Source organism: Conger conger, chromosome 14 (genome assembly GCF_963514075.1).
Source record: "Conger conger chromosome 14, fConCon1.1, whole genome shotgun sequence".
Classification (NCBI taxonomy): domain Eukaryota; kingdom Metazoa; phylum Chordata; class Actinopteri; order Anguilliformes; family Congridae; genus Conger; species Conger conger.
This window is the reverse complement of record NC_083773.1, coordinates 31,683,390-31,705,302: the sequence shown is the minus strand read 5'-3', so window position 1 is coordinate 31,705,302 and position 21,913 is coordinate 31,683,390. Positions and strand designations below refer to the sequence as shown.

Sequence of the window (21,913 nt, the reverse complement as noted above, 5' to 3'; positions counted from 1 at the left end):
GTGCATTAGCAATTGTTATTAATAACATATTGGAATACCAGATAAAATGACAATAACACATTGGTGAATACCAGATAAAACAACAATAACAGTCCTCCAGCATGGCTAACTTTACCTTTTCAATAAGGGTCTTCAAAAATGCTTCAAAAACATTTGCCAGGCATTGGCTACTATGAAGGGAATTTATTTTACACATAAATGGAGTGTTTGTTCTTGAACATGAAAGGCCATTTTCAGCTGATTTTCTCCTCTGTGTCTGATGTCTGGCAGCAGTTCATACAGGCCTTGGTAATGGTGGTAGTGATGGCACTTTGAGAGGCTGTGACAGTTATCCACAGGGACTAGCCGGATTCAACCCGAGGGGACCCTGGTGTTTTAAGACCGGATACAGTTAACAGTTATAGTGGATAGAGTTATCACTCTTGACCTATCGCTAGTTACCTACACTTGACTCTCAACTTAGCACAGGTGTTCTTTACTAATGCACAATGGCAAGATCAGCAAACGCAAACATCATGTTTTGGTCAGATGTTGATAGAAGCCATTCGCAGTCTTTACCTCAGAGTGGTCCCTCTGGTTGATGTACTGCATGTATCCACACCAGCGGCGGACAAAATCTCAGATTTAATTTGGTGTTTTATGAACAGTTTATAATCATTTCCACAGAGTATAGCAGTACCTGGGCGGCACGGACAGTGCAGTGGGTAGCACTGCCGCCTCACAGCAAGGAGGTCCTGGGTTCAAATCCGGGTCAGCCGAGGCCTCTCTGTGTGGAGTTTGCATGTTCTCCCCGCATTGCGTGGGTTTCCTCCGGGTACTCCGGTTTCCTCCCACAGTCCAAAGACATGAAGGGTAGGCTGATTGGAGAGTCTAAATTGGGTATGAGTGTGTGAGTGAATGCTGTGTGTGCCCTGCGATGGACTGGCGACCTGTCCAGGGTGTATTCCTGCCTTTCGCCCAATGTATGCTTGGATAGGCTCCAGCCCCCCCTGCGACCCTGTTCAGGATAAGCTGGTTAAGATAATGGATGGATGGATGGATAGCAGTACCTGAGTGAGAGTTGAGGTAGGAACTGCATTGGTCATATGTCCAGATTTTTACAAACTGTTCCAGATGCACACCTACCACAGATCCTGGCAGTTATTTATCTAGAGCACACATGCACATTATTATAATGCACAGGGAACATATACGTAAGACACAGAGACCAGAACAGTGCAGCAGTAAACTGATTGTACGTAAATGTACTCTTGTTGAGTCATTTGCTAAAATATTCACCACAGGTAACTGCTGGTAACCAGTCACCTGCCAGCAGTCTGTTAATAAGGAGGCAACAGCACCACCTGTCATAAAGGCCCCACACAGAGGGAACTAGTCACTCTCTCTCCTCAGGGAGGGGAAGATTAAAACACAGGCGCAAAGAATGTAGATCCTTACAGCGTAGTACCATTTCAACACGGCCAGATTTAAATTCTCCCTGACAAAGAAGATTTTGTCTTAATTAATTGATCAGAAATTCACTTCCTTCTTACTGCCAAAATACCGAGCAGGTTACAATTCTGCAGCCAAGTTAGCCTGCCTTTCCTGTGAACGTATTATGTTTGTTGCAGTTATGTACAGTGCCCTCCGTAATGTTTGGGACAAAGACCCATTTATGTATTTGCCTCTGTACTCCACAAATTGCTATTTAATAAAAGTGCACATTGTTAATAAAAGTGCACATTGTCAGATTTTAATGAAGGGCCATGTAGAAATTATAGCAGTGTTTATACATAGTCCCCCCATTTCAGGGCATCATAATGTTTGGGACACAGCAATGTTATGTGAATGGAAATAGTCATGTTTTGTGTTTTGTTGCATATCTTTTGCGTGCAATGCCTGCTTCAAGTCTGTGATTCACGGACATCACCAATTGCTGGGTGTCTTCTCTCGTGATGCTCTGCCAGGCCTGTATTGCAGCCGTCTTTAGCTCATGCTTGTTTCTGGGGCTAGTCCCCTTAAGTTTTCTTTTCAGCATATGAAAGGCATGCTTAATTGGGTTCAAAATTGGGTGATTGATTTGGCTTTTGGATTTTTTGCTTTGAAAAACTCTTTTGTTGTTTTAGCAGTATGTTCAGGATCATTGTCTTGCTGTAGAAGAGCCAAATTAAGTGCAGTGAGCAAAAAAAGTTGTTGTTATCATGCTTGAGTTGTTTGAGTGAAAGAGCTAGATTTGTCTGGAAAAATGTGGTACACAATGGAACAGCAGGAGTGTCTGTCAGATCTGGGTCAGTTAAGGCAGGTCGAATTTAACTCCGTTCTGTAATTTCATTGCATGATGGTATAGGATACATTTGATACAATACTGATATTTTGTGAGGGTGGCTGCGATTTGCTTTATGATAATTCAGTTACATCAAAAAGGGCTTTGAAAGAAAATGTAAAAATGGAAATTGCATTTATGAAAAAACAAACATCTAATTAAAGGTTTAACGTGATGGTCCAATACCATTATGTGCAATAATAAAGCTAGCTACCTAAAGCGTGACATCTCATTTTAAACTTTTTGTTCAAATTAAGCACTTTTCTCTTTAAATCTCGCAATGACACCAGCCAGTGGCTATGTAGATATTCATTCATTCATTCATTCATTATTCTAACCCGCTTATCCTGAACAGGGGGCTGGAGCCTATCCCAGAATCAATTGGGCGAAAGGCAAGAATACACCCTGGACAGGTCGCCAGTCCATCGCAGGGCACACACACCATTCACTCACACACTCGTACCTATGGGCAATTTAGACTCTCCAATCAGCCTAACCTGCATGTCTTTGGACTGTGGGAGGAAACCGGAGTACCCGGAGGAAACCCACGCAAACACGGGGAGAACATGCAAACTCTCCTTGCTCTGAGGCGGCAGTGCTACCCACTGCACCATCCGTGCCGCCCTGTGTAGATATTATGAACAGTAAATAACAAGTGTCAGACACCAAAAGACAACAGCCTTATTTTGTTTTGGTTCAAGTCTGGGTTGGCACTCTAGCAACACCTACTGGTTGACCTGTGGCCTGCTTGCTTAAACTCAGCACATGAAGTGTCTTCATCTGACTCATGTCTGTCCAAGCTTGGCTTGTGGGCTGTGCTCCAAAAATGGTGCCACATAGAAACTCAATATTTGATTCAGTTGTTTGTAAGTCGCTTACCAATGAAGCCTGAACAGAGATTTTCCTGGTTTCACCCCATTGTTTGGTTGCAGGGGCAGTGAATGTCTGAGTTGAGCAGTCTCAAGGGGGCTTGTGCAAAGGGGTTAAATAAAGACAAGCAAATAATAATTGAATGCTTTTAATAACCAAACAACTAATTCATTGCCTAATTCTATAAAGTGCTGTTGGAATGAAAGTGTTTACACATGATCCCAACAATGCTCAGGCACGGAAAATGCAATAAGGAACTTTTCCTCAGAGCAAACTAAACTTTAAACTTACTTAAACTTTAAATAAAAAGCGCTACAGTACATACACTTATTTTGCGGCATTACAAAATATACTAATGGAAAGAACCCCAGGCATTTTGTTTTGTGAGCTCATTTTTATTCATCATTAGCATATACATTTAATCTGTATTAAAATGTAAACGTTAGCAGTCATCTTAACCGGTCTGCATGCCGTTTACTGTGGTTAACCCGAAATAAGTGGTTAGCCCAAATTTCATTATCATGACAACCCTAGTTTAGAAGAGACTAGCTACCCTGACATTACACTGTAAGCTTCAGCTAATTGCAAGGTTGATGGTGTGTTAAATTGGTGAGCTAAAGAAAACCATGCCAGTTAGGGGTATAGGTCTACTGTAGGCTATGCTTGCCAGCATTCACTGTAGTATGATTGTTAGCTAATTTACTTAATCAACACAATGTTTCCAGCATAACCCTGCCCACTTTCCTAATAGGCTTTAGGGCATGCAAGTGCATTGGAACATCTGACAAAAAAAGATTCTGTTTGTGAACGTTAAGTCCGCAATTCTGTAAAACCTGAATCCTAGAGGATCTACATGCTGAATAGCCTACTGTTCATACTGTTCCAACTGAACACTGATGCAAGTTTGAAAACTGGAGAGGTATATTTCACAGATTTGCTTATGATTTTTGAAATCATTGTTCTTCTATTTTAACATCATTAAATTGTTGCAGTTCCTATATTGAAAATGATTAGAAAATTGTCAATGTCATTGCAATGTCAGCATGGTTTGACCAGCTGGTAGTTGGTATTTCAAGCTGGCCATACCTGGGTTTTATACCAGGGCTAGTTGTTGATAAAAGAATAAACTAAGCAAGGGGGACCACAGTCTTCCTTTTGTTTTGGACCTGAGCAGCTAGCACCCCAACTCCAGTCTGTGTATTGTCCATAGGGGCACCCGTGAGCAGACTTGCGGCCGAATGTTTCATGTGCTGTGAATGGTGTAGCTCTGGATAGCAGTCTGGAAGTAGGCGGTCGTATTGTTTTGGGGCTTTAAAATGATTATGTAACACTTGGGGAAGAAGTAGCCCAGGAGGATCCCCAGCAGCGTACTGAGGACGGAGAAGGCGTTCACAGCTGGAAGGTATTTCCCTTTGAGAGTCAGGTGTGCCGTCAGATACATGGCCCAGGAGATATAAAATATCAGCAAGCTGAATGTTATGGACTTGCCCTCGTTGTAGTTCTTGGGTAGGTCGGTGCCCATGTAGGCGAACATGAAGCCCGCTACGCTCAGCATTCCCTGGAACACCAGGACGCTGAAGAAGATGTAATGGTTCCCCAGGGAGCAGTCGAACACCATCACTCTGCCCATGGTGTAGGTGATGGGCTGGGGTCCGTCGACGCCCATCCACAGCCCGCAGAGGAACAGCTGGATGGCCACGGAGGCGCCCACAGAGGCCCACTGCCCGTTGTGCTTCACCCAGTAGTCGTACGCCCTGGGGAGCCTGGAGGCCATTTTGAAGACGCAGACGATCTGGAAGGAGCGGATGGCCAGGCAGGACATGCAGCCGGTGTAGAAGACGGCGAAGGCGGGGTTGCGGAGGACGCAGTGCACGGGGCCCGGGTGGCCCACGTAGAAGAACACGCTGACGGCGCACATGCAGAGGCAGGCCAGCATGAAGAAGCACATGCCGCCCCCCGCCGACCGCACCACGGGGGTGTCGTACTTGCAGGCGAAGAGCACCGCCACGGCCAGCGAGGACAGCAGGGTGAGGGCGGCGGAGAACAGGACCCCGATGGCCACCAGCTCGCTGTGCTCCAGGTGCTCCAGAGTGCGCTGCGTGCAGCTCACGCTCCCGTTCGTCGACCACTCCTCCCTTCTGCACTCACTGCACTTGGTGGGATCAGCTGTGCAGAGAGAAATACAGTCCATATTAGGACTCGGATGTCAGCAGTGAATGCTGGCAAGTTGAGTATTTACAACAAACGAGTGGGAACTACCTGTGTAATTGATGTATGTTCCCTCTGCGCACATATGGCAGTCAAAACAGCAGATATGGTATCCTCTTCGAACCCTTTTATAACCCTTTTGACACTCGGGTGAACACCTCAGCTCTGGAACCTGCAAAGGCAGTCATTCTTCAGGTGAACACGCCACACTTCTGCACTCTGCATGTACTAATGTGCTCCTTTGGTGAGTACCTCTGTATTCTGTTTACTTATCTACCCCTATAGTGAGTATGCATTGATGAGCCAAAACATTATGATCAGATTAAGTAAATAATGTTGATTATCTTGTAACAACTGCGCATGTCAAGGTCTGGGATATATTCGATGGTAAGCGAACAGTTGGTTCTCGTAGTCGATATGTTGGATGCGGGAGAAATGGGCAGACGTAAGGAACTGAGCAACTTTCACAAGGGCCACAATCGTTATGGCCAGATGACTGGGTCAGAGCAACTCCAAAACGGCAAGGCTTGTGGGGTGCTCTCGGTCAGCAGTGGTGAGTACTTACCGAGGAGGGACAAACCACAAGTCGCAGAAAGTTTTAATGGTGGTTATGGGAGGAATGTGTCACACCACACAGTGCATCACACCCTGCTGTGTATGGGGCTGCATAGCCGCAGACCAGTCAGAGTGTCCAAGTTAACCCCTGTCCACCATACCATACATAGTATTCCGTTTTCTTTTATATCATGGATGGCAGAGCATGTGTCCACCATTTACTTGGGGAAGCGATGGTACCAGGATGCAGATGGGAAGAGGGGAGGGAATGTGATGCTCTGGGGAAAGCTCTGTTGGGAAACCCTTGGGCTGGGCATTAATGTGGACAGCAATGGTATTCCCCGATGGCAGTGGCCTCTTTCTGCAGGATAATGTGCCCTGCGACACTGCACGCATTGCTCCCAATTGCCATGGACTCCCAATTTCAATCAGATCGAGCGTCTGTGGGATGTGCTAGAACAACAAGTCCGATCCATGTGCACAACTTACAGAACTTTGCGGCATGCAGAGGAACAACGGCATATTAGGCAGGTTGTCATAATGTTTCGGCTCATCTGTGTATGTGCCCTGATTACTGCACAGCTATGTGTTCAGTATGTACTTATCTGCCCCCATAGTGAGTACATGTGCCCTGATTAGTGCACATTTCTATCTTCTGTGTTGCACTTACTTGCCTACTGCAATGCACTCATTAAACCTCAGTGGGACTAGATGAACTTCAGTGGGACTAGATGAACTTTCACATCACACACTACCTCATCGAGGCAGTTTTTTTTGATTGCTATTTTCAAAACCAGGTATAATACATTATTATATAAATGTATTCTTTATGAGGACATACGCCAGAAGTAATGCACACATGCATGTATGAATCAATAAAATAATGACTCAAAATAAAGCCCTACAGAGGTGACATAATTGGAATACTCACCATTCTTCTGCCCTGCCAGTGAATATACGTCCGGTTAATGCTAAATTTGATTGTTTGGCTTGTAGAGTAAGACCCAATTTTCACAGGAGACTGTGACTCCCAGTTCCAGTATACAATATCGTAGTGGGCAGGTGGGTCACCATTTTTGTCAAACTCCACGCTTTGATTGAACAAATCTAATTTAACCTCTTTCAGAGCTTTGGTCACCTGAGTGAGAAGGAGAAAATTGTTAGGCTAAATGAAGATTGTGAAGAATATGCACACACCATCTTTACTATGTCCTATGGTAGCTATTTTAACATTATATTGGTTCAAAATGACTTAAGATTCTGTCAAGAATTTAAATAGTGAAGATAAGATCTGTGATAACTATATTTACAAGAAGATTCTTCTAAAATAATCTTATCAATTTTGTCAGCTGCTCCAGTGTGATCTGTCCATGTACAGTATATTTTGTACATGGAAAAATATATTTTGATAATTGGCTTTATGAGCAAAAGCCCATTGTCAGCATTTGATGAGGCTATGGAGCCTACTTCTTGTATTTAGGAGTTATTTTACTGGAGACCTATGTTGTCATAGGTTTTTAGAAATGTATTGCTTAGACCTTTCTACGGTTGCCAAATTTAAAATGTGTAGATATATAATAAATATATTTCCAATAATTGGAAAACTGGAAGTTCCATTCAAAAAACAAGAATTTGGCAACCATAGACCTTTCATTGCTGGTTGCTAGCAAATTAAAAAAGCATCACAACCTACTGGCTACCGTAGTCTGCAATGCTGAATTTGAAATGAAAATGGTTATTGTTACCATTCCCCTTTGCGTAATGTCCACACTGAGCTTACCATATATGGATAGACTTGTTTTGAGCGGTTGCAACCTTGTGATCCACACTGCAGGACTTCATGCAGCGCATGTGCTACAGCGTATGCCGCAGAGTAAATGGTGAAACTGTAGGTTGCGTCTTCGTTGAGGATTTTCTTTGGGTCTGCTGTGTGGCACTCGGAACATTCCTGGTTGCACGTGTCTTCTAGGCCAGCCAGAGACGCATTGCGATATGTGGCCCTTTTCTCGTGGACCATCGAGTGCATGACAAACTGCTTGAACCCTTGTAAGGTCTTGATTCCTCCGATTGTAATTCCCAAAACGGTGCCTATAGCCTCAATGCCTTTGGTCTTCATCAGTTTCTGGTTAATAGACCATGTCTCGCTGGCAATCCACATTTTCTGCACCTTCCGTTCAATAGCTTTTTCGATGAAAGGGACTGCATACTCCTGGTTAGCGAATACCAAAACAACGCTGATGTTCAAATCTGACAGCTTATCAAACATGGCTGGAATTTTTGAAATGTTTTTTGTGATGGTTTCCTGATAGGCCAAGCAAATGTCGACGGATCTGATTTCTTCTGTAAATTCTTGAAGGGCATCCCGACTGTAATCATCATCGCCGCCAATAAACGCTACCCAGTTCCACCCAAACTCCAGCAGGACACGTATGAGGGCTTGCACTTGGAACTTGTCGCTTGGAACAGTTCGGAAAAGGGAAGGAAACCTTTTTTTGTTGCTCAGCTGTGAACTGGTGGCTCCATGACATACCTGTGTAAAGGAAAAAAGTCTGTCACATGCATTCACTTGATATCAGATATAAACAATGTAGAAAGCGGCCAAAATTTAAATTTACCATGGGAATAAGGTTAGACATGAAAAGTGGTGCAACAGTCATAGTTTCTGTGCTACCAAATGGTCCAGTTACAGATATGATTTTTGGTTCGTAGATACTGCTGTTTTTGACTGGAACCGATCCGTTTTCCACCAGGAAGTCAAGAACAGAATTGAAGTTGCGGGTATCTGAGCAGTAATCGAAAATCTCATAGCCAAGCCTCACATTAGGCAGCAGGGTGGTGGAGTTGTTGATTTCTTCAACCGCAAATCTCATTACCTGGACTTGTCGAAAAATTGCAGGTAAAAAATTAAACCTGAAATAAAGACATCTTGGTTAGTTGTCCACCTTATCATAAACAATTCCACGACTCAGTATATCATTGTGGTGCTCAAAGTAAAATGGTGGAACAGACAAGTCGCAACAACATTCATAATCCAGGCATTTATCCAAAGTACATCAAAGATCTTGTCTACTCAGATCCTAGCAAATGCATCAAAACTGATTGGACGATGCTTCATCATGCAACAGGACAATGACCCAAAACGTACAGCCGAGCATACACTTTCTTTCCGGCCAAAAAGTGGAATGTTCTCGTCTGGCCAAGTCAGTCAGCCTGACCTCAATCCAATTGAGCCTGCATTTCACTTACTGAAGACCAGACTGAGTGCAAATACTAATCAGGAGCTGAAGAGGGCTGTAGTACAGGCCAGACATCTGCCGATGTCTATGGGTCGTAGACTTCAGGCAGTCATTAATTGCAGAAGGTTTTGCAACAAAATATTTTTCCAATTACTTCTGGTCCCCTGTAATGATATATAAAAATGCTGTAATTCCTACATGGTTCACCCAATATGGATGTAAAAAACGCTAAAATAAAAGCTGAAAGCGTGCACTTTAACCATATAGTGATTGTTTTATTTTAACCTTTTGTTTGCTGGAGTACAGAGCGAAAATGGACTGTACTGTATATAACATTAAACATATCTTTACGTATTTTCGATTTACATGGCTGGACACATGCTAAAACAATTCAGGGTGTATGTTGCCCAAAGATTACACAGCAGGTTTCTTCCTTGGAATTTCAACCTGCAGCCTCTGACATAGAAGCTCTGTTGCCTCATCTAAAGTCAGTATATTTGGTATTAAATTGATGTTTCAATTGATAGCATTTCTCTTCCATTTTTATTTTGCAGTGTTGTCTCGTTTTGCTCCAGTCGAAATGGAGCTCTGTTGACTAACACACTCCATTTCAAATGATTTTCAGATTTGTAGATGTGCCGGTTAACATTTAATCAAGAGAAAACATTTACATAGTGGTTACCCAATGAATAAGGGCTACTTGTAATACTTGTTCAGCAACATTAACTCACAACAGTGATTTGAATGTCCTTCATAATTTAAAACACCAGTGGCTAATTTAACCAGTCCCCTGTGATTCTAAATTTACAAACCAGATTGGAAGTATTTCCTCGGATTTCTTCATTTTACCATCTAAAGGCAGCATGGTGCATATATTGGCTAGCTGCTATCTCACTTACCTGTGGCATTGTAACATTTCAGGTTCTGTGTACTCCGTAGGAAGAATGCCATTGATGTGATGAACTTCAAAAAGGCCTCCCAAAATGTATTCTCCATGCAAAGTGAAGTCAGGAAAGACACCTGCTTCTACCTCTTTTATCTGTTCCCAGCGAAATACCACAATGGCTATTAACAGCCACATATTTTGTGTTGCTGTCATGAATTTTGACATGATTACTGGGGGAAGCAAGGCTTCAAACCCCCTCACCTTGTTCTGTATTGCTTCTGAAGCCAAGGTCATTTATCACATCATTTTACATTTCACTTGATTTCCATATTTCCGTACTGCGCTTTGCAAAAGCATTTTCTCACCACATCCTAAGCCTAAGCCTGGTCCTCGGTGAGGTTTTGAAAAGTTCCAATACACCAGGGGTGTTCAATTGTATCCAAGATGTGCCATGTGTGTGTGCAGGTTTCTGTTTTAGCCCAGCACTACGAAACCTTATTTAAGTAATTAACTAGTCACAGGCTTCAATCAAGACCTTGTTAAATAGAATCAGGAGTCAATGCTGGTATAAATTACAACATTCTTACCAGAGTTTGTGGTTACTTCCATATTTAAAAAAGCCCCTCTAAAAAAAAATACATTTAAAAAAATTAGTTTTTGAAATGTATAAACCCAAATTCATAGGGCTGTAGCCTAGGAAATATTGTAAACGTGTGGTATTTGGAAACCATGCAGAACACTGCCAATGCAGAGCAGGTGAATTAAATTGTCCGTGTTAAGCTCCTTCCTTTTGCAAATGTAAAATATGCAAAGGTTTCTTTTCCCTGCATTACAGACATACATAGATGGGTGTACACACAAGGTCACAAAGACATTATGTCACATTACATAAACAACACTTATTTCAATATAGCTTTATTTCCACACATCAGACTAAAATCATCTGTTAGATCATCGACATTGATGTTCAAGACTTAAATGATAATAAAAAAAGAACAACACAGATATTCTTAATGTTACAAATAATATAGACAATCTGTATATTGGGGATTGACAGGACATATCAGTTTTTGTATTTGCAGAATATGAATGCTATGCACTTATAACATGCAGTTAATTTCATTTGATGAACACATTGTAAAAGCGAGTACCAAAATTCTATTTTTTTTTAATGACATGACAATTTCAACAACTGAAAATACTGTAGCATGTTTTAAGGAAATACAATCAAAATAATATCAGGCCATCTAATCTTTCAAATAAAACGACAGACACCAGAACCCTTCTGCACGTCGGGGAGGACGCTTGGTCCTTCCCTATACTGGCATTTCCAGGATTTGCAGATTTTAATTCCAGCTTTCAAAAACCACATCAGTCATATCACAGGACACTGAGAAACTTCCATACATAAAAATGATTAAAAGTCTTTATACATTTCATCAATTTGCAAGTCCTAAATCTTAGCACCCAACATTTCTTTGTTCTGCAAGAGAATCAAATGTGTAGAAAGGAATGGTTTGATTGTACAACACCAGTGCGCAGGAGGAAGCAGGTGTCTGCACTGACATTATGTTCTTGCGAGTTGGCCACGAAATCTGTTGCATGCATGCCAAAATTGTATCTGGACGCAACGCCTTAGCCAATGCCACAAGATACGATAATTGCAATTGCAAGCATCTCGCCAGATGAGTCAAACCCTAAGAGTTATAATTCAGTGACGGGTATAAATAACAGTGAAGGGCAACTAACAACCAATGAAAACTATCCATTCAAGTTACACAATAAGCCAAATAAGTCAAATAGAGACATACTGTGAGCAGTAGCAGTTTCCAATAAAACAAAAGCAAAACCCAGCTAGTGAACCAGCTAGCATGTAATACAAAATGTACAGTATATGAAATCACTGAGCTGAGAATGCAGGCTGGACAAACCCAAAATGGTTTGGGAAATCTACCAAGCAAGAGCTAAAATGTTTCATTCTGTTTGCATACAGCTTGATTGACCGTTGGTTACTCTGTGGAGTATAGAAAGTTGTTGATAACGGTTTCAAAGTTGACCCTTCTCCCCTAATTAGATGCTTATCAAAGGAGTCTTTTAAAAAAATATTCTGAAATTGAGCATCATAATTTTACCTGACGTCGCTCAACAAGATGCCATCAATTTATCAGGAGTAAAGGCATTATTCTAATTAGCACTCAACATCAATGTCAATTAACAGAATATAATATCAAAATATATGAATAAGCACTATGTCATGGTCAAGATTACTTCCATTTAAATATTTCTTGTCAAACTGAATGCAGTCTCCAAACATAGGCATTACTTCCATTTCCAGTGCATGGCCTATAAGTAACAGTGTAAATGACATTTGAATGACATAATGACCTATGAAAAAGCACTGGGGTGTTTCGAGTGAGACCTTGAAAAATGAAGACAGCCACTGAACGAAAATTTGAGCATCCACAAGAAGAACTAGAGGAGCTGGGATTTGTGCGTATGGCTCATGCTTTCTCTCGGGTATTTGGGAATATTGTGAATTTAAGTTAACCCATCAAAATCATATCCGGCCAAGCCAATCCTGTTCCAGTCGTCAGGTGGTGAGACACCTATAGATATGATTTAATTTGCCTGTGATGCCACAGCTGTATCTTGCTGGTTCTGCAGTAGAGTCCCTTTGTAACATGTGCCAGCTTATTTCATACTTACTTATGATTTACTGGAATGGTAACAAGTTTTGAGGCATAAGTATTTTGGGAAAAAGGGGTGCTTTGAGGGCGGTGTGGTGTAATCGTGACCTAGTGGGATGCTTACAGTAGCACAGGGGGTATCAAGCCATACCTCGGAGTGGTTGTACCCCTCTGAATAGCATTATATACTGGCAGGGAAGCAAACAGCGGTGATTAGCAGCGATCTTCATTACCTTTAAACATACATTTTTAGAGTTGAAAAACTTTTTCACAAATGCAGCACCATGGAAAATGATGGAGTTAAAAAAAAAAAAAAAATCTTCTGAAATAAAATCAAAATCAGGCAAAAAAAAAAAAAAAAAAGGCAAAGCACGTATTTACTTGGCGACTCTGAATGAGGTCAATTCAAACTTGTCAATAAATATCTAAAAGTTGACAAGGATGTGAGGATCTAATAGTTTTCATCTAGATGCGTGTCGTCCCATTCAAATGCACGGACTAATGCTACGATGGAGGGTGGATAACAGCCCAACGGCAGGCTGTGGTTTGAGCACGGCTCTCGTTCTGTTCCTGAAGGTGTCAGAGGAACAACCCCGAATATAACTGCCCCAGCATTCGACACACCTTCACACCTACGGGTGGGGGCTCCTCGGCGAGTTCCCACCCCTCTTCCCGCTCACTGCAAAGTGCTGCGAGGTATTTGAAAGGCGCTTTATGAAAATGCAACTCATTCAGTTCTCACTGCAGGGTCACGAGAGGCAGAAAGCAGACTCGGAACTGCTTCTGCTCAGAGAAACTTGCAGGCAGAGAATGTTCTGGATTCTAGATGCTGTAACCTGCTTGAGAAACCTCTGCCCACCTCCAACCCCACACTTACAGTGGCTCATATCAATTTTCTTTTTCTTTTTTAAACCGATTCCCACCCCGACTCAGCCCCACCCTAACCCACTACCGTTTTTGATTACATTAAATTTCACTGGAAAGTTTTTAACTTGCAAAGGTCTTCCCTGTGTCGTCCTTCCCTTTGTAGGTCGTCTTCCCATGTGTGAAGGGTATATATCTGTACTTGATCATATGCTGCAAAAACAAACAAAACCATCATTTCAAGCATACGTTTAGAATGATTACGTTAGCATTTAATGTTACAATATCTCTGGTGGCTGATCTGTTTTTTTAAACCAATTTATTTAAACCATTTTGGCAGACCAAAGAAAGCCCCAAATGTTCTTATTCTCTTACATTTGGAGTGTCTATTTGTATTTTTCAACTGCCTCAACTTAGGACAGCGCATGCTCTCTACTGAAATATGTTCTGCCAGCTGCTTCTTTTTGTTCTGGAGTCATACACAATGCACATGCGATACAGACACTCAATCGATCAGAGGTGGCTGCTGGTGCATGCTGGGAAAAGGATAAACCCAGTGACCCAAACTCTGCTTCGCTAGCCAATGCACTGCCATGGTTCTCTCGTACCAGACCATATTCACATCTCTAGTTATTTCTTTATTTTATAAGTTTAATTAAATCAAAAACATTCCATGAAATTAGCTAGCTGAAATGGAAGCAGCACAATCTTCCCTGATATGATTTATACGTAAGTGAAAATCATTAAGGGGAATTTAAGGGCAAGGAGTCGATTTGATTGACGTCAAATGAGGATGCACGGCGCTGTGTGAAAAGGATACTAATTGGAGGGGTACGGAAAATCAAAGGACATCGAATCTCATTAAATATTGTCTTCCAGGAAGTGGATGGACAAAAATAATAATGCTTTTGGAATACTATATATAGCTACACATTAAGACATGTTCGTATGGTTAAGAAAAATTGGCTAAATGGAGACAAAAGTGAATTTCAGCTTGGCTTGTTACCAGAAGGATATGGCGCTGGTCAATTTTGAGATAACTTTCGCTCAACAGAAAGAAGGCCCTTTTCCAGGCGTCCATACCTTTATCTGCCTCTTCATGGTGATGCAGAAGAGCATGATGAAGTACATGACTAGTATCGGCCAGAACACAGGCACGTTGAAGGCTTCGAAGAAGGTGCAGATCATCGCAATGACAATGCCCTTTGTGGCAGAATGCCTGCAACAGAGGGGACAGAAACAGCCATTAACATGGGCAGTGTGTTTTCAAGACCAAATGGACAAAATCGCTGGGGTAGCTGTTCTTAAGACAGGTGCAGCATTCTCACCAAAACTTAAACTCTGGCAGCCTCCGGATGAATGGCCGAAACTCCTCATTTTGCTTTGTGGGTAATGTAGGACCTTCATCTAAAACACACCACAGATGAGAGACCTTTACCTTACAGCAAAATATATAACAATCTGAGCCTTGTCTTAAGACACCTCAAGAAGCCAGCGTTTAAATTCTTCATATGTGCTCTGTGATCCTTTTAAATGTGAAATGGAACATGCCTGATTAGAATGTATTTTTGACCTATAAGCCGTTACTGCACATTGTGAAACAATCATTAGTATTTAAATTAATCCATTTATACTTGCCTAAGTCATCCAGTAATGAGGGGTCCACTTTTGGTGACAGAAATGCGATGAACAGGTTCAGATGGTAAATCCCCAGAGCATACGTAACGATGTACCATCCCTGCATTCATCAGAAAAAACATGAGAAATTAGCATTTCTGAAAAGGCCACCAGCTGAAATGACCTCATGTTCATAATTCATGAGCACCAGAAAAATTTACATGTAGAAATGATTAAAGTGCTGCCTTGATGTACCTGTAATAGATATACCCTAAGCATGTAAATAGCAGTTAAAATAAGAGTGGATCCCCATCGCATGACAGAGAAGGGGGTCGACTTGTCCAACCATGACTGATAAACCTGAAAATGAATAAAAGACAATTAGAGATGGTGCAATTCATTGAGAAACCTTTATTCACATTCTCATCCCAGGTGTCATTAAGTGATGCTGGGCTTAATTTGATTCATTCACGACTCTGATTGTAAAGAATAAGTGAAATGCAGACGTACTTGGCTGATGCCAGAGAAGAAGCTGCCGATTACAGATGGCTTCCCATGAATGGACTCTCCTGCACTGTCCCCTTCTGACATTCTGTCTGAGGAAGAAAACAGAATCAACTGACATTCACACGCCATGACTGGGGCCCTAGCTGTGTACTCATCGTACAATGGTTGGCATTTATATTGCGCCTTTATCCAAAGCGCTGAACAATTGATGCTTCTCATTCGCCCATTCATACACACTCTCACACCAATGGCGATTGGCTGCCATGCAAGGCACCAACCAGCTCGTCAGGAGCATTTGGGGTTTAGGCGTCTTCCTCAGGGACACTTCGACATTGGCGGGATCAAACCGGCAACCCTCCAACTGCCAGACGACTGCTCTTACCACCTGAGCCAATGTAGCCCTATCAGAGATCTTTGGAGATATTACCAATTGTTATAGATCCAGATCCCATTATCTCAAATAATGTCCACTATAACATGAAACGGACATTGTGGACTCATTTTTTCCCCATTTAAATATGGAGACAACACCCAAATCCTGTTTTATGGAGGTCCAGTTGACCAAAAACTTATGGGGGTTTATTGGTGAAATGCAAACGTACTGGAACTATGGCAAGTGGTGGATTTTTAATGAGTCAAAGAACATCCTTGTCAGAACCTGGTCTTCCACAAGTACTGCAGCAACACTACCTCATCACCAAAAGTCATTACCTTGTCACAGCAAGTCACTTTGTGAGGGTTATTATTATTTTGGAAACTCATGCTTTCCTAATGTATTTGACAATGCCAATGCACAGATTAAGCAAATATATACTATGGTGATGTAGTGCATATTAAATACAAGTAGGATGAGGATCTACCTAGTTAAAATAAATAACTAATTGTAAAGGTTAGCGGAAGCCTGGCAGCTCCTATTAATAGGAGCTGCCTAGTATGTAATCAACAAGCAATTATTCGCTTGAGCCTTACAAGTATTGATTGGCAGCTGAGATTGGAATCTATCAGCAGTCGTCAATTCATTTAAATTAATTTTGGTCCTCTGTCTTACATCACCTCAGTCCCTAATTTGATGAGTTAGGCCTAAATAATTTGACTACCTCTTTTTCTGTAGTCGTTTGCAATAGATCACAATACGCACAATGTGGACATGGGACTTTTATTGTTCATGGCATGCATAGCTATTTCTGACATAATGTGGTTGACAAGGGTGTGTGGGTCAAAATAATCACTCTAAACATGAATAGCACCTAATTAAGAAAAATTAAACCGCTTGTTAAAATTCTGGGATTGCAACTGTGGTTGGAATAAAAACCAGCATACACAGGTTGAGAACCACTGCTCAACGACCCTCATACAAGATTCTGGAGGCAAGGTGCTGCAGACTGCCATCTAACCAGAAGGGGACGAAGGCTTGACCTCAGGACCCCAGAACTGTATAACGTTTATACCCTTCATTTCGCCATTCATATTTGTGACTGGAGAATAACAAATTGCAAGTTTGCAATTGCAAGAATTGCAAGTTAGCTAGACGTCTGCAAGGCTGTTCAAAGTGGGTAGCATGTCAAGCTTCAGTCCAGCTAGAAGACAGTCAACCGCCCATTGTGTTGGCTAATATGTCACATACGAGGAGGAACAAAATAAAGGCGATTTATCACAAATCGTCAGCATACTGTAGTACTTAGTCATATATTACATGGTTTAAATAGCCGTCTTTGGGCATCTCTTGTTAACTGATAGGGAATGTTAGCTAGCTAGGTAGATTTCCAATCAAATTGCAATTAGGACGCGGCTTATATCGCACTAAACATAAATGCGTTCTCAAAACAAAGGGTGGTTAGCTAGGCAGCTAAGTTTTACAGGCAAAGTAGCCAGGTTTATTGCTAATTAGTGAGATAGCAAGCTAAGCTACTATATTAAACGTGATAACCCATCAAGCTAAATGTTAGCTTTCGTTAACGACGATTCACTGTCTTCCTGGAATATGTAGTTCTTTCATACCAGCGTTTCTATTTCAAATAAGCAACCCACAAGTAAAATTTGACTATTATTCCCATAAGGCATTGAGTACAGCCCCATCTTCGAGGAAAACCGGATTTTGTAGTTCATCATCAGTATCAATTGCATCACAGCCCAATCACAGAAAACACGAACTACCCACAATTACCTGCAAAAAGGAACAACTCACTTCCGGCAAGCACTCGGCTACAGGAAGTTAGATGTTCCTTGAGATGTAATGGAAAATAAAAATAACCGATACATCATTTAGTAATAGGCTGCACGAAATACGAAGTGACTCATTACGAAACGCGCTACACGAAAAAAAACAAAAACAAATCAGCAAAACCTTTATGGTTCGTCACCTGCTGCCTCTGTGTTACTCTGTTCGGGCTTCCCTCTCGTGGAGTAGCTCCCAGAATGTGAACACGTCAGTGCTTCTACAGCGATTTGTTCTGGAAATACGGCAGGCAAGATTAACAGAGCCCAGAAAGAAACATTAGCTGGCCTCACTATAGTAGCAAATTGATTTTAAGGTTAAACACTGATATTTTTCAAATTATTATTCTATGATTTTTAATGAAACAATTAAACTAATTGTATGGCCAAACTACCACTAAAATTAAATTCTCGTAAAATAATATGTCTAAAAATTAGGACTTTGCCAATAAAAGTTAGCCTGTAGGCTATTTTTGGGCATTTTATGTATTATACATTAATGATACGAAGAGTAATACAAATTGTATTCTGTCGGCAGAACACAGCTCATTTACCCACAAAGCATTTCAGAAAGACATTTTTTTTGCTCTAACATTCAAATTAATCAGTACAGACAAAACACAATGAATACAACCAGATATCAATTCAAGGAAACCATATTGGGAAATTACTTCAAAGCAAATCTGTGTTAGAATTCGTTCATTATGGCCTTGTGACTTAAAGCCAATGTTCAGGGTGATGTTAATTGATCAAAAAAGGTGCACAATACATTCACATGTTAACCCAGTTATACTTCATTACTTTTTGACATCTGTCAAGGCAGCTAAGATGAACTTCCCAGTGTACTGTGTCATTTTTAAACAATGGTATTGGAATGATCAAAAGGAACATTCAGTTATACACACATCTAACAAATGCAGTCAGAGGTGGATGAGTGTAATGCATTCATCAATACATGATGAATATAATAAAATATTTTATATTATTAATTCACAGTTACAAGCATAAATATCAGTTTTAAGATGCTGTTAGTGGTACTTCTTTCATTGAGCACAGTGGTCTCAGGTTGCATCTGCAATAGGAAATAACCTAGTCCCAACCAAACATAATTAACATATATTTCAGAAAAATAATTTGGTAATATACTGTATGTAAAACCTCTGAGGGCCTAATGTCACGACTGAAGTGAAAGTGTATTTTCTTGCTTTAGACCATGAACCTCTGCATTCCCTATTCCTGCCTCTGTGAAGTACCTAAATTATTGTACACCCTGGGCAATTGAAACTGTATGCCACTGTGTTAAAAACATGCAAAAGTGTACTTCATTTTGATACTTTTGGCTAAACAGAGGCTCACATAATTCCCTGACATACAACCAGTTGTAGGAGCTTTGAAAATCAACTGTACCTCTCAGTAATTCTGAAAGTTAGTCATCATATTTATTGTGCATTATTTCATCTAAGTCTAAGAATCTAGTGACAACATGAAATATTACACCTGATTATACAAAAAAAATACATTAACCTTTGATCCAGTTAAAATATACAGTATTTATTATTGTGGTCATATAAGGACAGAATCATTTTCTTAGTGATTTCGACCGTGGCATAATTACATTACATTACATTATTGGCATTTGGCAGACGCTCTGATCCAGAGCGACGTACAACAAAGTGCATACCCATAACCAGGGGTAAGTGCGCTGAAAGACCCTAGAGCAGGGGTCACCAACCTTTTTGAAACTGAGAGCTACTTCATGGGCACTGAGTCATACTAAGGGCTACCAGTTTGTTTTGTCACAAGCACAATACTGACCTTTGAACTAGAGTAGGTCAGAGTTCACCTAAACTTATCTAAACTTCATGTATAATAAACATATTTTTAAGATATTGTCATTTTTAAATCTATATAAATGCAAGTGTGATAAAAAAAAAATAGCAACAGAATAAAATTACATTTTAGATGCAGCTCACTAGTGAGTTGTGCTATTTTTAGAACAGGCCTGCGGGCGACTCATGTGGTCCTTGGGGGCAACCTGGTGCCCGCGGGCACCGTGTTGGTGACCCCTGCCCTAGAGGGAAGTACAATTTCAATTGCTACCCGTACAACAAAGATAAGGACCAGGGCCAATTTCTTCTTTTTTTTTAAATCAACAAATAAACAAACGAACAACAAAGCAACAGTGACCAAACTTAACTATCCAAATACTGCTTACCTAGCCAACTAAAAATACCGAAACACTACGTAAATCACAAAGACAACAATTAAGGTTCACAGGGAGGTAGGGAGGGATGGGGAGAGGTGCTGCTTGAAGAGGTGTGTCTTCAGTTGTCAGTTGCGCTTGAAGGTGGGGAGAGATTATTGTTGGTGCCAAATGGTTGGTGCCAAATACCCAAAAGTTTGAGTATTTCTGTAACTGCTGATCTCCTGGGATTTATGAACAGTCTCTAGAGTTTACTGAGAATGCCACAGGCTATTTGAGTGTTGTTGCTGACCATGTGCATCCCTTCATGGCCACAATGTACCCATCTTCTAATGGCTACTTCCAGCATGATAATGCACCATGTCACAAAGCAAAAGTCATCTCACACTGATTTCATGAACATGACAATGGGTTCAGTGTTCTTCAGTGGCATTCCCAGTCACCAGAACTGAATCCAATAGAACACCTATGGGACGTGGTAGAACAGGAGATTCACAGCCTGTGCAGGAATCTGCTGAAATTGTGTGATGCAATCATGTCAACATGGAACAGAATCTCAAAGGAATGTTTTCAACATCTTGTGAAATCCATGCCATGAAGAGTTTAGGCTTTTTTTTTTGGAGCAAAGGGAGGCCTTACCCAGTATTAGTATAGTGTTCCTAATAAAGTGCTCAGTGAGTGTATATTGTTATTTAAAAAAATGATATACATTGTGTTTTTAGGAAAACTAGTCGACATGCAGACCCTGGAGACGCCAAATATATACTATGTACATTTCATAAGAAACCTCGTTCGTGGGGTCTTATTATTCTTATTTAGAATAATATTGTCTTAATTTACTGTAGAAGTATACTCTTAGCATGCATTTTGAACATGTAAAATGATCACTAGGCCCATTAAAATTAGAAAAGAATCTCACATTACAGAAGTTATTTTTAATGCCACCATAAAATGTTTAATGAAATGTTTTACAGAAAAATCATAGTCCCGAAAAAGTAACGAGTAAAATGAACTGAAGCGTTTTGCACCAAGTTGCACTTTTCGAGAGAACTGTGCGTTTAAGAGCCAATCGGCCTTGATGCTTGGCCGTTTTCTTCGTCACTACTGAACTACAGTACCCAGTTGGCTCCTCGTCGGCGTATTATACATGATAAAATGTAATTGGATTTTCATTATTTTATCCTCCTATACGATTTGAGAATACTATCCCGTCCTAGAAGTGACCTTCCGTCGAGAGAAGTTGTCAGAGAATTGCACTGAGGCAAGTTCGTAATTGCCCGAGGGAAAACCCATACATCCCTCTATACCCGTTTTGACAGCTTTTTACTGTCTACAAAGTACAGGTTGCAGTCGCGACGATGGGTGCCGGTGAGAGTTCGACCAGGAAAGTGTCTTTCGGACTCGACGAGGACGACAGAGTCAAGGTTTTGCACGGAGTGAAGGTAATGTAGATCTGATCCACTGTCAAGTGCACAGCATATGAAGCTAACTAGCAAGATCTGTGGCTCTACGGGCATAGCTAGTTGTGAGCTCGTTAGGTGATTAGCCTACATTGATCTGTACATTTTGCCTGGTTATTTTTTTCACTGGTTTATGTCCGTAGTCTAGAAACAAATATAATGTAAATTGCGGAAATGTACATGGGAAATATACGTAGATTTTAGCAAGCCGACGGAATGTTTCCGTGACCTTAAATGAACTCAGCTGAGCAGCCTTGCTTGCTGGTTGCTTTCCACTATATATGCCTGATGGCGACACGATGGA

At 41.1% G+C, this 21,913-nt stretch overlaps 3 protein-coding genes across 7 annotated transcripts in view; 1 reads left to right on the top strand and 2 right to left on the bottom strand.

The window, feature by feature from the left end:
* Positions 1-4,415: 4,415 nt before the first annotated feature.
* Positions 4,416-10,087, bottom strand: LOC133109437 (taste receptor type 1 member 2-like). Its single transcript, XM_061218760.1, has 5 exons — positions 10,071-10,087; positions 8,551-8,845; positions 7,716-8,465; positions 5,432-5,552; positions 4,416-5,338 (listed from the first exon to the last, which is right to left on the bottom strand). Exons 1-5 carry the CDS (start codon positions 10,085-10,087, stop codon positions 4,416-4,418), a joined length of 2,106 nt encoding a protein of 701 aa, XP_061074744.1.
* An 869-nt stretch (positions 10,088-10,956) lies between these two features.
* Positions 10,957-18,165, bottom strand: LOC133109941 (protein RER1-like). Of its 3 annotated transcripts, none has more exons than XM_061219718.1 (7): positions 18,093-18,165; positions 15,736-15,817; positions 15,481-15,585; positions 15,247-15,346; positions 14,937-15,015; positions 14,692-14,827; positions 10,957-13,821 (listed from the first exon to the last, which is right to left on the bottom strand). In XM_061219718.1, exons 2-7 carry the CDS (start codon positions 15,814-15,816, stop codon positions 13,732-13,734), a joined length of 591 nt encoding a protein of 196 aa, XP_061075702.1. In that variant the 5' UTR covers position 15,817; positions 18,093-18,165; the 3' UTR covers positions 10,957-13,731. The 3 variants fall into 3 exon arrangements, with proteins under 3 accessions (XP_061075702.1, XP_061075701.1, XP_061075703.1); XM_061219717.1 differs by having other exon boundaries at positions 15,736-15,821; positions 18,093-18,162; XM_061219719.1 differs by having other exon boundaries at positions 15,736-15,821; positions 18,077-18,134.
* Positions 18,166-21,250: 3,085 nt separating this feature from the next.
* LOC133110717 (MICOS complex subunit mic25a-like) overlaps positions 21,251-21,913 on the top strand; it is an 88,732-nt gene continuing 88,069 nt past the window's right edge. The window contains exons 1-2 of one of the 3 annotated variants that reach the window (XM_061220983.1): positions 21,251-21,410; positions 21,493-21,591. In XM_061220983.1, coding sequence (XP_061076967.1) covers positions 21,508-21,591 — 84 coding nt within the window. In that variant the 5' untranslated portion in view covers positions 21,251-21,410; positions 21,493-21,507. Of the gene's footprint in view, positions 21,592-21,913 lie in introns of all 3 variants that reach the window. The other 2 variants (XM_061220982.1, XM_061220984.1) reach the window with 2 other exon arrangements.